This window comes from Bombina bombina, chromosome 6 (assembly GCF_027579735.1).
Source record: "Bombina bombina isolate aBomBom1 chromosome 6, aBomBom1.pri, whole genome shotgun sequence".
Lineage (NCBI taxonomy): Eukaryota > Metazoa > Chordata > Amphibia > Anura > Bombinatoridae > Bombina > Bombina bombina.
Window position 1 is genome coordinate 771,672,576 of NC_069504.1, and position 14,681 is coordinate 771,687,256.

The window sequence follows — 14,681 nt, forward strand, 5'->3', positions numbered from 1 at the left end:
ATGTATATGCTTATATACATATATATTTATGTGTTAATATGTGTATACACATAAATATATATGTATTTATATTTGCTGCACTTTGGTTCTGTGCCATGTATGACGGCATCAGAACGAGGCTCCTATTGGAGTGCGCTCTTGTGAGTGCTATGCTTCCGTGCAAGGTGAATGTCTCACTTGTAATACCAGCGCTTATTTGCGTATGCTGGTACTACTCAATTGAGCGCAAATATCGCTTTCGCGGAAGCAATATTTTGCGCTCAACTTGTAATCTGTCCCATTATGGGCAATTTACAAAGAGTGTTTTGGGACAGTGTTTCCCAGGCTTTTTGCAGCAAGTACCTCCCTACAGGCATACATTTTTGCCATAAGTACCTCAACTGCGACCTATTATTAGGTTAAAAATATAGAGGCAATTATGCAATAAGTTGTTTTTTCAGGAATTTATTTTACAAACCATTTGCAAATGAAAAAATATTAGAGCAACAAATAGAAAACATACACACACAACATACATGCCATGCCATTCACATTACAATATCACAACTTCATCACATACGCAGCTTATCAGGGTAATTCTATTGTGTTATACTTAGGTGTAGAACACTTTACATGGCGCATTTCATCATAAAAATTTTTTTCTTGAGATGTTTTACATATATTTGGCACATGTTTGCAATACACTTTCCCTGTTCCACTTTATATCAGCGTGTAGCAACTTCAGCCCTCAAATGTACATAACTGGTCAGATTCCAAGGGGTTCCATACCTGAGTACAGGTGAGTCAGTAATTGAGCAACGGACCAGCCCAGACAGGGAAAAACAGACCTGTTAGCGGTGTTTCAGGGTAGAATTGAGAAATACTGATTTCTGTGTTTACATTAGCTGCATTAGGGCAAACGACTATACATAAGCAAGTCACTAGCTAGTGAGTACCACAGCTCCCAGTATTCCCAGGGGTACTTGTTCTGCAGGTCAAGTTACAAGGTTTTGTGGTGTAGCAGAGTAAGCAGAGCTATGTAAGTGGGGATTGTCAATTTATACATAACCTACTTACTTGTTTGCTCTGCAGCAAATTGTCCATGGAACACACAACTATATATTTCTTCCACCCGCTTTCTCCCTTTCAGATTAATTGTGGAATTTTTGTACTCACTGTTTGGAAACTGACTGAGAAAATGTCATCTATCAGCCCGGAGATGGGGAAATACAAGATGATCAGGTAAAAATTGTGTTTCTATCAAATAAAATTATACCTCCTACTATGGTTGACAGCTACCCTCTACAAAAATACTAAATAACCAGAGGGTGGCCTGACACAAGTTAAAAAGGGGTCATGCAATTATGTTAGGATCCCTACAGGAGTCATATGTATGTATGTATGTATGTGTGTATATATATATATATATATATATATATATATATACACACACACACTCACCGGCCACTTTATTAGGTGCACCTGTTCAATTGCTTGGTAACACAAATTGCTAATCAGCCAATCACATGGCAGCAACTCAATGCATTTAGGCATCTAGACGTGGTGAAGACAACTTGCTGAAGTTCAAACCGAGCATCAGAATGGGGAAGAAAGGGGATTTAAATGACTTTGAACATGATTAATGGTGCCAGACGGGCTGGTCTGAGCATTTCAAAAACTGTTGATCTAATGGGATTTTCACGCACCACCATCTCTAGGGTTTACAGAGAATGCTCTTAAAAAGAGAAAAAATCCAGTGATTGGCAGTTGTGTGGGCGAAAAAGCCTTGTTGATGACAGAGGAGAATGGGCAGACTGGCTCGAGATGATAGAAAGGCAACAGTAACTCAAATAACCACTCGTTACAACCAAGGTATGCAGAATACATCTCTGAACGCACAACACGTTGAACCTTGAAGCAGATGGGCTACAGCAGCAGAAGACCACACCGGGTGCCACTCCTGTCAGCTATGAACAGGAACCTGAGGCTACAATTTGCACAGGCTTACCAAAATTGGACAATAGAAGATTAGAAAAATGTTGCCTGGCCTGATGAGTCTCGATTTCAGCTGCAACATTCAGATGGTAGGGTCACAATTTGGCGTAAACAACATAAAAGCATGGATGGTGGTGTAATGGTGTGGGGGATATTTTCTTGGCACACTTTGGGCACTTTAGAACCAATTGAGCATTGTTTAAACGCCACAGCCTACCTGAGTATTGTTGCTGACCATGTCCATCCCTTTAGGACTACAGTGTACCCATCTTCTGATGGCTACTTCCAGCAGGATAATGCACCATGTCACAAAGCTCAAATCATCTTAAACTGGTTTCTTGAACATGACAATGAGTTCACTGTGCTCCAATGGCCTCCACAGTCACCAGATTTAAATCCAATAGAGCACCTTTGGGATATGGTGGAGATTCGCATCATGGATGTGCAGACGACAAATCTAAAGCAACTGAGTGATGCTATCATGTCAATATGGACCAAAATGTCTGAAGAATATTTCCAACACCTTGTTGAATCTATGCCATGGTGAAGAATTAAGGCAGCTCTGAAGGCAAAAGGGGTACTAGCAAGGTGTATCTAATAAAGTGTAGAAAAACAGAGAAACTGAAAAGCAGAGGGGCGCTTACGTTCCTGGGTTAAGTCTGTGAGCTGTAAAAAAGCCGGTTGCTCTGTTGAGCAGGAAGTAGATCCACTGTAACAGCGTGTTGCAGGTGTCAGTGATAGCCTGCTTCCTGTGTCACTGTAGTGATGAGCGCTGCCTGAGACAAAGGGGGGTGTATTCTCCAAACACCTCCAGCAGGTAGTAGTCTGTGAAAAGAAAGCAAAGACAGGCGCAGCCCAATTCAAGTGTAGTATTCTTTAATTCAGTGTAAGTGCACACATACAAATGGCTACTTACAAGAGGCACAAATAAAATCTGCATATAAAGGTATCTTTACATCCAAACTGTGTTATGATATAACATACAGCTATGAAACAAACTCTACGCGTTTCGTCTGAGGACGCCCAGACTTTCTCAAGAGATGAAAAATTAGAAGTGTTGCAAGCATGGTGCCTACCGGCTTTATAAAAGGGACCATCAATTGCATGATTAGTTACCAGCCTGTCAGAGTGTGGTGATACTGATTGGCAGGTGAGCTTGTTAAAGCTTTGCATTATTGTATGTTTGAAAAACATATAGGATTTGTTCAGTGTTACCACCTTGAATGCTATAGTAAACATTAAAATATGAACATAGATAAGAAAATAGACAATAAACTTTATGTTAAAAAACCTTGGCCTAGATTTAGAGTTCGGCGGTAGCCGTCAAAACCAGCGTTAGAGGCTCCTAACGCTGGTTTTGGCCGCCCGCTGGTATTTGGAGTCAGTGATTAAAGGGTCTAACGCTCACTTTACAGCCGCGACTTTTCCATACCGCAGATCCCCCTACGCCATTTGCGTAGCCTATCTTTTCAATGGGATCTTCCTAACGCCGGTATTTAGAGTCGTTTCTGCAGTGAGCGTTAGAGCTCTAACGACAAGATTCCAGCCGCCTGAAAATAGCAGGAGTTAAGAGCTTTCTGGCTAACGCCGGTTTATAAAGCTCTTAACTACTGTACCCTAAAGTACACTAACACCCATAAACTACCTATGTACCCCTAAACCGAGGTCCCCCCACATCGCCGCCACTCGATTAAAATTTTTAACCCCTAATCTGCCGACCGCCACCTACGTTATACTTATGTACCCCTAATCTGCTGCCCCTAACACCGCCGACCCCTGTATTATATCTATTAACCCCTAACTTGCCCCCCACAACGTCGCCGCAAGCTACTTAAAATAATTAACCCCTAATCTTCCGACCGCAAATCGCCGCCACCTACGTTATCCCTATGTACCCCTAATCTGCTACCCCTAACATCGCCGACCCCTATGTTATATTTATTAACCCCTAATCTGCCCCCCACAACGTCGCCGACACCTGCCTACACTTATTAACCCCTAATCTGCCGAGCGGACCTGAGCGCTACTATAATAAAGTTATTAACCCCTAATCCGCCTCACTAACCCTATCATAAATAGTATTAACCCCTAATCTGCCCTCCCTAACATCGCCGACACCTAACTTCAATTATTAACCCCTAATCTGCCGACCGGAGCTCACCGCTATTCTAATAAATGTATTAACCCCTAAAGCTAAGTCTAACCCTAACACTAACACCCCCCTAAGTTAAATATAATTTTTATCTAACGAAATAAATTAACTCTTATTAAATAAATGATTCCTATTTAAAGCTAAATACTTACCTGTAAAATAAATCCTAATATAGCTACAATATAAATTATAATTATATTATAGCTATTTTAGGATTAATATTTATTTTACAGGCAACTTTGTAATTATTTTAACCAGGTACAATAGCTATTAAATAGTTAAGAACTATTTAATAGTTACCTAGTTAAAATAATAACAAATTTACCTGTAAAATAAATCCTAACCTAAGATATAATTAAACCTAACACTACCCTATCAATAAATTAATTAAATAAACTACCTACAATTACCTACAATTAACCTAACACTACACTATCAATAAATTAATTAAACACAATTGCTACAAATAAATAAAATTAAATAAACTATCTAAAGTACAAAAAATAAAAAAGAACTAAGTTACAGAAAATAATAAAATATTTACAAACATAAGAAAAATATTACAACAATTTTAAACTAATTACACCTACTCTAAGCCCCCTAATAAAATAACAAAGCCCCCCAAAATAAAAAATTCCCTACCCTATTCTAAAATACAAATATTACAAGCTCTTTTACCTTACCAGCCCTGAACAGGGCCCTTTGCGGGGCATGCCCCAAGAATTTCAGCTCTTTTGCCTGTAAAAAAAAACATACAATACCCCCCCCCAACATTACAACCCACCACCCACATACCCCTAATCTAACCCAAACCCCCCTTAAATAAACCTAACACTACCCCCCTGATGATCTTCCTACCTTGTCTTCACCATGCCAGGTTCACCGATCCGTCCTGGCTCCAAGATCTTCATCCAACCCAAGCGGGGGCTAGACATCCACTGAAGAAGTCCAGAAGAGGGTCCAAAGTCTTCCTCCTATCCGGCAAGAAGAGGACATCCGGACCGGCAAACATCTTCTCCAAGCGGCATCTTCTATCTTCTTCCATCCGATGACGACCGGCTCCATCTTGAAGACCTCCAGCGCGGATCCATCCTCTTCTTCCGACGACTAGACGACGAATGACGGTTCCTTTAAGGGACGTCATCCAAGATGGCGTCCCTCGAATTCCGATTGGCTGATAGGATTCTATCAGCCAATCGGAATTAAGGTAGGAATTTTCTGATTGGCTGATGGAATCAGCCAATCAGAATATAGTTCAATCCGATTGGCTGATCCAATCAGCCAATCAGATTGAGCTCGCATTCTATTGGCTGATCGGAACAGCCAATAGAATGCGAGCTCAATCTGATTGGCTGATTGGATCAGCCAATCGGATTGAACTATATTCTGATTGGCTGATTCCATCAGCCAATCAGAAAATTCCTACCTTAATTCCGATTGGCTGATAGAATCCTATCAGCCAATCGGAATTCGAGGGACGCCATCTTGGATGACGTCCCTTAAAGGAACCGTCATTCGTCGTCTAGTCGTCGGAAGAAGAGGATGGATCCGCGCTGGAGGTCTTCAAGATGGAGCCGGTCGTCATCGGATGGAAGAAGATAGAAGATGCCGCTTGGAGAAGATGTTTGCCGGTCCGGATGTCCTCTTCTTGCCGGATAGGAGGAAGACTTTGGACCCTCTTCTGGACTTCTTCAGTGGATGTCTAGCCCCCGCTTGGGTTGGATGAAGATCTTGGAGCCAGGACGGATCGGTGAACCTGGCATGGTGAAGACAAGGTAGGAAGATCATCAGGGGGGTAGTGTTAGGTTTATTTAAGGGGGGTTTGGGTTAGATTAGGGGTATGTGGGTGGTGGGTTGTAATGTTGGGGGGGGGGTATTGTATGTTTTTTTTTACAGGCAAAAGAGCTGAAATTCTTGGGGCATGCCCCGCAAAGGGCCCTGTTCAGGGCTGGTAAGGTAAAAGAGCTTGTAATATTTGTATTTTAGAATAGGGTAGGGAATTTTTTATTTTGGGGGGCTTTGTTATTTTATTAGGGGGCTTAGAGTAGGTGTAATTAGTTTAAAATTGTTGTAATATTTTTCTTATGTTTGTAAATATTTTATTATTTTCTGTAACTTAGTTCTTTTTTATTTTTTGTACTTTAGATAGTTTATTTAATTTTATTTATTTGTAGCAATTGTGTTTAATTAATTTATTGATAGTGTAGTGTTAGGTTAATTGTAGGTAATTGTAGGTAGTTTATTTAATTAATTTATTGATAGGGTAGTGTTAGGTTTAATTATATCTTAGGTTAGGATTTATTTGACAGGTAAATTTGTTATTATTTTAACTAGGTAACTATTAAATAGTTCTTAACTATTTAATAGCTATTGTACCTGGTTAAAATAATTACAAAGTTGCCTGTAAAATAAATATTAATCCTAAAATAGCTATAATATAATTATAATTTATATTGTAGCTATATTAGGATTTATTTTACAGGTAAGTATTTAGCTTTAAATAGGAATCATTTATTTAATAAGAGTTAATTTATTTCGTTAGATAAAAATTATATTTAACTTAGGGGGGTGTTAGTGTTAGGGTTAGACTTAGCTTTAGGGGTTAATACATTTATTAGAATAGCGGTGAGCTCCGGTCGGCAGATTAGGGGTTAATAATTGAAGTTAGGTGTCGGCGATGTTAGGGAGGGCAGATTAGGGGTTAATACTATTTATGATAGGGTTAGTGAGGCGGATTAGGGGTTAATAACTTTATTATAGTAGCGCTCAGGTCCGCTCGGCAGATTAGGGGTTAATAAGTGTAGGCAGGTGTCGGCGACGTTGTGGGGGGCAGATTAGGGGTTAATAAATATAACATAGGGGTCGGCGATGTTAGGGCAGCAGATTAGGGGTACATAGGGATAACGTAGGTGGCGGCGGTTTACGGAGCGGCAGATTAGGGGTTAAAAGTGTAATGCAGGGGTCAGCGATAGCGGGGGGCGGCAGATTAGGGGTTAATAAGTGTAAGGTTAGGGGTCTTTAGACTCGGGGTACATGTTAGAGTGTTAGGTGCAGACGTAGGAAGTGTTTCCCCATAGGAAACAATGGGGCTGCGTTAAGAGCTGAACGCTGCTTTTTTGCAGGTGTTAGGTTTTTTTTCAGCTCAAACTGCCCCATTGTTTCCTATGGAAGAATCGTGCACGAGCACGTTTTTGATGCCGGCCGCGTCCGTAAGCAACTCTGGTATCGAGAGTTGCATTTGCGGTAAATATGCTCTACGCTCCTTTTTTGGAGCCTAACGCAGCATTTGTTTGAACTCTCGATACCAGAGTTAAATTTATGGTGCGGCCAGAAAAAAACCCGCGGAGCGTTAACAGCCCTTTTACCGCCGAACTCCAAATCTAGGCCCTTGTTTGTTAAAAACTAGAAAGAATCTTAAAAACAATTTGTAGTTGTATACACTAAAATTAAAAATCTGATATTGTGTTTTTTGAAAAAAAAAAAAAAAAAAAAAAAAAAAAAAAATAAAGCTACATGAAAGCTTGCAGGTCTAATTCTAGGTTTAGACCTGATGGTTGCATGGTGTTAAGTTGGTAAATCCACCATGATTCTCTGCGTCTGAGTGTTAGAAGCCTGTTTGGAAATATATTGGGGGGTATCCAGTCTATGACTTGGATTTTAAGGGATGCAGGATTTGAATTATGATGTAATTTGAAATGTTCTGGCACACTGTGTGTCATGAGGCCATTTTTTATATTATTGACATGTTCTCCCAGCCTTGTACGTATATTTCTTTTGGTTCTTCCTATGTAAATCAAATTGCAGCTGCATTTTAGCAAGTAAACTGCATAGGTGGTACTGCAGTTGCTCTTATATTTCTGTTTGAATGTAATGTCACCCCCTGAGTTGGTAAAGGTAATCTCTCTATTTACATATTGGCACATGCCACATCTTGATACCCCACATTTGTAGGTGCCGGGTTTTTGTTGTAACCAGTGTGTTTTATCCTTAATTATACCAGGTTTATTGAAGTTACGCAATCTTGTGGGTGCTAAAATGTTTTTAAAATCCATATTTTTTCTGAAAGTTACCAATGGGTGATCTGGTAAAACATCGCCCAATATAGGATCTGCCTTTAAAACACCCCAGTGTTTCTTTAGGATGTTTTGTATTTCTCTGGAGCCCTGACTGTATGTTGTGATGAATCTGACATTGTTTAATGTATTTGATTGGCTCCTTCGTTTTAACTTATCAGTGGGGAGTAAAAGAGTTTTCCTGTCCATTAGAGAAACTTTAGTTTTGGCCTGTTCTAATAGCTCAATGGAATAGCCTTTTTCAGTGAATCTGGAGTCTAGTAGAGCGCACTCTTGATTGTAATCGCTTGTTTTGGTGCAGTTTCTCTTCACCCTTTGGTATTGCCCCAGAGGAATGTTAGTCTTCCATCTGGGTAAATGGCCACTGCTAGCGTTGAGAAACCCATTCTTGTCAGTTGGTTTTCTAAAATTCTTCACTGCTACCTTATTATGTTCATCAATGTATAAAATCAAATCCAGAAACTCTATTTGTGTAGTAACTATTTTTGACGTAAATTTAAGGTTATAATTATTGGTGTTGATGTGTTCTATGAACTCCTTACATAGTGTTTCACTTCCTCTCCAGATGATAATTACATCATCTATATACCGGAAATAACGTATTAGGTGACTGTAATAAGGGTTATTTGTCCAAATGTGATTGTTCTCAAAATGATGCATGTAGAGATTGGCATACGATGGGGCAAATGTGGTCCCCATCGCAGTGCCCTGTATCTGTCTGTAAAACTGTTTATCAAATGTGAAATAATTATGTGAAAGTATAAATTCAATGCCTGTTAAAATAAACTGAAGGTGTTGGTGGGGTGAGAAGTCTTCAATGAGTATTTCTTTAATGGCCTTAATTCCTTGGTCGTGCGGTATACAAGTGTATAGCGACGATACGTCGCAAGATACCCACAGGAAGTCATTAGACCAATCTAACCCTTCAAATATGTTGATAGTGTGGATTGTGTCCCTGAGGTACGCCTTGGTGGATTGTACTACAGGCTGTAAGTAATGATCTATGTATACAGATAAGTTGTTAGTTAGTGATCCAATCCCAGAAATTATGGGTCTACCTGGTGGAGATATTAGGGTTTTATGCACCTTGGGAAGGTGATAAAACGTGGGTATGGTGGGGTGGTTTTCTGTTAAGAAATTAAATTCATCATTATTAAGTATGTTGTTATTTTTTGCTTCTTTCAAAATAATATTGAGTTCCTTTTTAAATTTAAGGGTGGGATCAAAGTTTAATTTTTTATATGTACTTTGATCATTTAATATATTGGAAGCCTCTTTAAGATAGTCTTCTCTGTTCTGTATAACCACCCCACCACCCTTGTCCGCTGCCCTGATAATAATATTATGATTATTTTCTAGATTTTTGAGTGTTTTTCTTTCACTTATTGTTAAATTATCATTATATTTATGTATCCAATTGTCTCCTTTCTTTTCCCAAAGTTTGGTGAGATCATCACATATTAGTTTATTGAAAGTATTTACAAATTGGCCTTGGGAGGTGTATGGGTAAAAACTAGATTTACGTTTAAATTCACTGTGTTTGATACTTTCCTCAAGGTCATGTGTGCTGAGATCAAGCAAATCTGATTGATTTTGGGTCAATGTATTAGTTAGAGTCACCCCCGTGTCTAATTCGTTGAGTGTCGCCAAAGCAGATTGGTCAGAATGGTCCAAAGTGATGGGTAATGTTGGTGTGATTCTGGGTGTGTTTTTTAAAAAATACCTTTTTAGGGTCAGGTTTCTAATATATTTTTGTATATCTATGTAAGTCTGAAATTTATTTGGGGCTTTTTTGGGGGCAAAATTGAGGCCTTTCGCCAAAAGATTAATTTCTTTATTGCCCAATGGTACAGTGGAAAGATTGAATATATTAGCTTTATTTTTATCTATCTCATTCTTTTTGTGTTTGAGAAGTTGGATCTTTCTCCCCCCTCTACATCCCCGCTTGCTCTTCTTCTTTTGCCTGGCAAAAGCCTTGGGTTTTCTATTGTGTTTTCGTGTGTCTGGTTTCGAAATCTTCCTGTTGGGGAAGTGGCGAGATCTAAAAAATGCAATTGGTGGCTTCTATTACCTTGATTGGATGTATTATGTGTTGAATGTGTGAACTTAGGTTTCGCCCCCTGTATTTGCCAGTTGGGCTTTAGAACTGTATTTGAGTTGCCATTTCCTAAGTGCTCCAAAGTATTGAATCTATTTGTGGTTGGAATGTTGAATCTAGATTCTTTAAGATATGGTGGAGTAAAGCAGCTGGAATTATTTCTGCTTCGCCAGGATTCCTTCCTGGCAGTGTGGAAGCCTGTATTTGAAGAGCAAGCGGGGATGTAGAGGGGGGAGAAAGATCCAACTTCTCAAACACAAAAAGAATGAGATAGATAAAAATAAAGCTAATATATTCAATCTTTCCACTGTACCATTGGGCAATAAAGAAATTAATCTTTTGGCGAAAGGCCTCAATTTTGCCCCCAAAAAAGCCCCAAATAAATTTCAGACTTACATAGATATACAAAAATATATTAGAAACCTGACCCTAAAAAGGTATTTTTTAAAAAACACACCCAGAATCACACCAACATTACCCATCACTTTGGACCATTCTGACCAATCTGCTTTGGCGACACTCAACGAATTAGACACGGGGGTGACTCTAACTAATACATTGACCCAAAATCAATCAGATTTGCTTGATCTCAGCACACATGACCTTGAGGAAAGTATCAAACACAGTGAATTTAAACGTAAATCTAGTTTTTACCCATACACCTCCCAAGGCCAATTTGTAAATACTTTCAATAAACTAATATGTGATGATCTCACCAAACTTTGGGAAAAGAAAGGAGACAATTGGATACATAAATATAATGATAATTTAACAATAAGTGAAAGAAAAACACTCAAAAATCTAGAAAATAATCATAATATTATTATCAGGGCAGCGGACAAGGGTGGTGGGGTGGTTATACAGAACAGAGAAGACTATCTTAAAGAGGCTTCCAATATATTAAATGATCAAAGTACATATAAAAAATTAAACTTTGATCCCACCCTTAAATTTAAAAAGGAACTCAATATTATTTTGAAAGAAGCAAAAAATAACAACATACTTAATAATGATGAATTTAATTTCTTAACAGAAAACCACCCCACCATACCCACGTTTTATCACCTTCCCAAGGTGCATAAAACCCTAATATCTCCACCAGGTAGACCCATAATTTCTGGGATTGGATCACTAACTAACAACTTATCTGTATACATAGATCATTACTTACAGCCTGTAGTACAATCCACCAAGGCGTACCTCAGGGACACAATCCACACTATCAACATATTTGAAGGGTTAGATTGGTCTAATGACTTCCTGTGGGTATCTTGCGACGTATCGTCGCTATACACTTGTATACCGCACGACCAAGGAATTAAGGCCATTAAAGAAATACTCATTGAAGACTTCTCACCCCACCAACACCTTCAGTTTATTTTAACAGGCATTGAATTTATACTTTCACATAATTATTTCACATTTGATAAACAGTCTTACAGACAGATACAGGGCACTGCGATGGGGACCACATTTGCCCCATCGTATGCCAATCTCTACATGCATCATTTTGAGAACAATCACATTTGGACAAATAACCCTTATTACAGTCACCTAATACGTTATTTCCGGTATATAGATGATGTAATTATCATCTGGAGAGGAAGTGAAACACTATGTAAGGAGTTCATAGAACACATCAACACCAATAATTATAACCTTAAATTTACGTCAAAAATAGTTACTACACAAATAGAGTTTCTGGATTTGATTTTATACATTGATGAACATAATAAGGTAGCAGTGAAGAATTTTAGAAAACCAACTGACAAGAATGGGTTTCTCAACGCTAGCAGTGGCCATTTACCCAGATGGAAGACTAACATTCCTCTGGGGCAATACCAAAGGGTGAAGAGAAACTGCACCAAAACAAGCGATTACAATCAAGAGTGCGCTCTACTAGACTCCAGATTCACTGAAAAAGGCTATTCCATTGAGCTATTAGAACAGGCCAAAACTAAAGTTTCTCTAATGGACAGGAAAACTCTTTTACTCCCCACTGATAAGTTAAAACGAAGGAGCCAATCAAATACATTAAACAATGTCAGATTCATCACAACATACAGTCAGGGCTCCAGAGAAATACAAAACATCCTAAAGAAACACTGGGGTGTTTTAAAGGCAGATCCTATATTGGGCGATGTTTTACCAGATCACCCATTGGTAACTTTCAGAAAAAATATGGATTTTAAAAACATTTTAGCACCCACAAGATTGCGTAACTTCAATAAACCTGGTATAATTAAGGATAAAACACACTGGTTACAACAAAAACCCGGCACCTACAAATGTGGGGTATCAAGATGTGGCATGTGCCAATATGTAAATAGAGAGATTACCTTTACCAACTCAGGGGGTGACATTACATTCAAACAGAAATATAAGAGCAACTGCAGTACCACCTATGCAGTTTACTTGCTAAAATGCAGCTGCAATTTGATTTACATAGGAAGAACCAAAAGAAATATACGTACAAGGCTGGGAGAACATGTCAATAATATAAAAAATGGCCTCATGACACACAGTGTGCCAGAACATTTCAAATTACATCATAATTCAAATCCTGCATCCCTTAAAATCCAAGTCATAGACTGGATACCCCCCAATATATTTCCAAACAGGCTTCTAACACTCAGACGCAGAGAATCATGGTGGATTTACCAACTTAACACCATGCAACCATCAGGTCTAAACCTAGAATTAGACCTGCAAGCTTTCATGTAGCTTTATTTTTTTTTTTTTTTTTTTTTTTATTTTTTTTTTTAAAAAAACACAATATCAGATTTTTAATTTTAGTGTATACAACTACAAATTGTTTTTAAGATTCTTTCTAGTTTTTAACAAACAAGGTTTTTTAACATAAAGTTTATTGTCTATTTTCTTATCTATGTTCATATTTTAATGTTTACTATAGCATTCAAGGTGGTAACACTGAACAAATCCTATATGTTTTTCAAACATACAATAATGCAAAGCTTTAACAAGCTCACCTGCCAATCAGTATCACCACACTCTGACAGGCTGGTAACTAATCATGCAATTGATGGTCCCTTTTATAAAGCCGGTAGGCACCATGCTTGCAACACTTCTAATTTTTCATCTCTTGAGAAAGTCTGGGCGTCCTCAGACGAAACGCGTAGAGTTTGTTTCATAGCTGTATGTTATATCATAACACAGTTTGGATGTAAAGATACCTTTATATGCAGATTTTATTTGTGCCTCTTGTAAGTAGCCATTTGTATGTGTGCACTTACACTGAATTAAAGAATACTACACTTGAATTGGGCTGCGCCTGTATCTAATAAAGTGGCTGGTGAGTGTGTTTAGTCTTTAACTTATTTGGCCTAATATTACATGTTTTTTTCATGATTCAGATAAAGAATACACCTTTAAGCAACTTTAACCATTTTACTTCTATTATGTAATTTGCTTTATTCTCTAGATATCCTTTGTTGAAGGAGTACTAATGCACTACTGGGAGTTAGCTGAAAGCCAATAACATGAGGCATATATGTGCAGCCACCAATCAGCAGCTTCTGAGCCTACCTATGTATACTTTTCAACAAAGGATACCAAGAAAATTAAACAGATTAAAGAAATACATTGGAAGTTATTTAAGCGTGCATGTTCTTTCATAATTATGAAAGAAAAGTATTGGGTTCCGTGTCACTTTAAAGCATATTGTTACTATAAAAAGGTGTCATACAAATGCTTGTGCGATATTTGATGGGTGTGAATACACATTTATCTCTGGAATAATTGTAACAGAAAATACAGATCATCCATTGGTGAGGTGTCACTAGTGTGAATAATGATCAGTGGTTTCAAACAATAGCTACATTCAATGGCCTTTTCCAATATCCCATCTCAACTCTGCATACATATTTATCACATCTCAGTAGTAATGTAACCCCCCTTAACTGGTAGTAACACATACAGAGCACATACAGAGCAGTGGGTTTAAATCATATGCAGCCATAAACCTACACAGAGCAGTTATTTGTACCTTTATCCCTTGACAGTAAAACAAACCGAGCAGTGTTTATTACACCTTGTTTACCTTCTGTATATAGTGAATTTGAGCATTTTGCCTGCCAGTTAAAGGGACATAAAACCCAAAGGAGGAAACAAAGACACCCCAGCCAAAAGCTTAAATACCTCTACCACTTCCACTATCCCCCAGTCATTCTTTGCCTTTTGTCACAGGAGGATGGCAGAGAAGTGACAGAAGATTTCGAAGTTGTTCCTCAGGAGGGGTATATGACTTTCAATCTGAAACTGTAATTTTAAAAAGTCTTGTCAGCCTCTCAATGAGAGCATTGACGAAAGTTAGAGTCTGTAGATGCAGGGAGAGTCTTCCTGCGAACCCATCCAGACTGCCTGC

General features: G+C 38.4%; 1 protein-coding gene across 2 annotated transcripts in view; it reads left to right on the plus strand.

Annotated features, from left to right (window-relative positions):
• The window catches only part of ADGRE5 (adhesion G protein-coupled receptor E5), a 580,790-nt gene that overhangs the window by 551,873 nt on the left and 14,236 nt on the right, over nucleotides 1-14,681 (plus strand). For both annotated transcript variants that reach the window (XM_053718071.1, XM_053718072.1), the window contains one exon: nucleotides 1,130-1,221. In XM_053718071.1, the coding sequence (XP_053574046.1) occupies nucleotides 1,130-1,221 (92 nt within the window). The remainder of the gene's footprint in view (nucleotides 1-1,129; nucleotides 1,222-14,681) is intronic.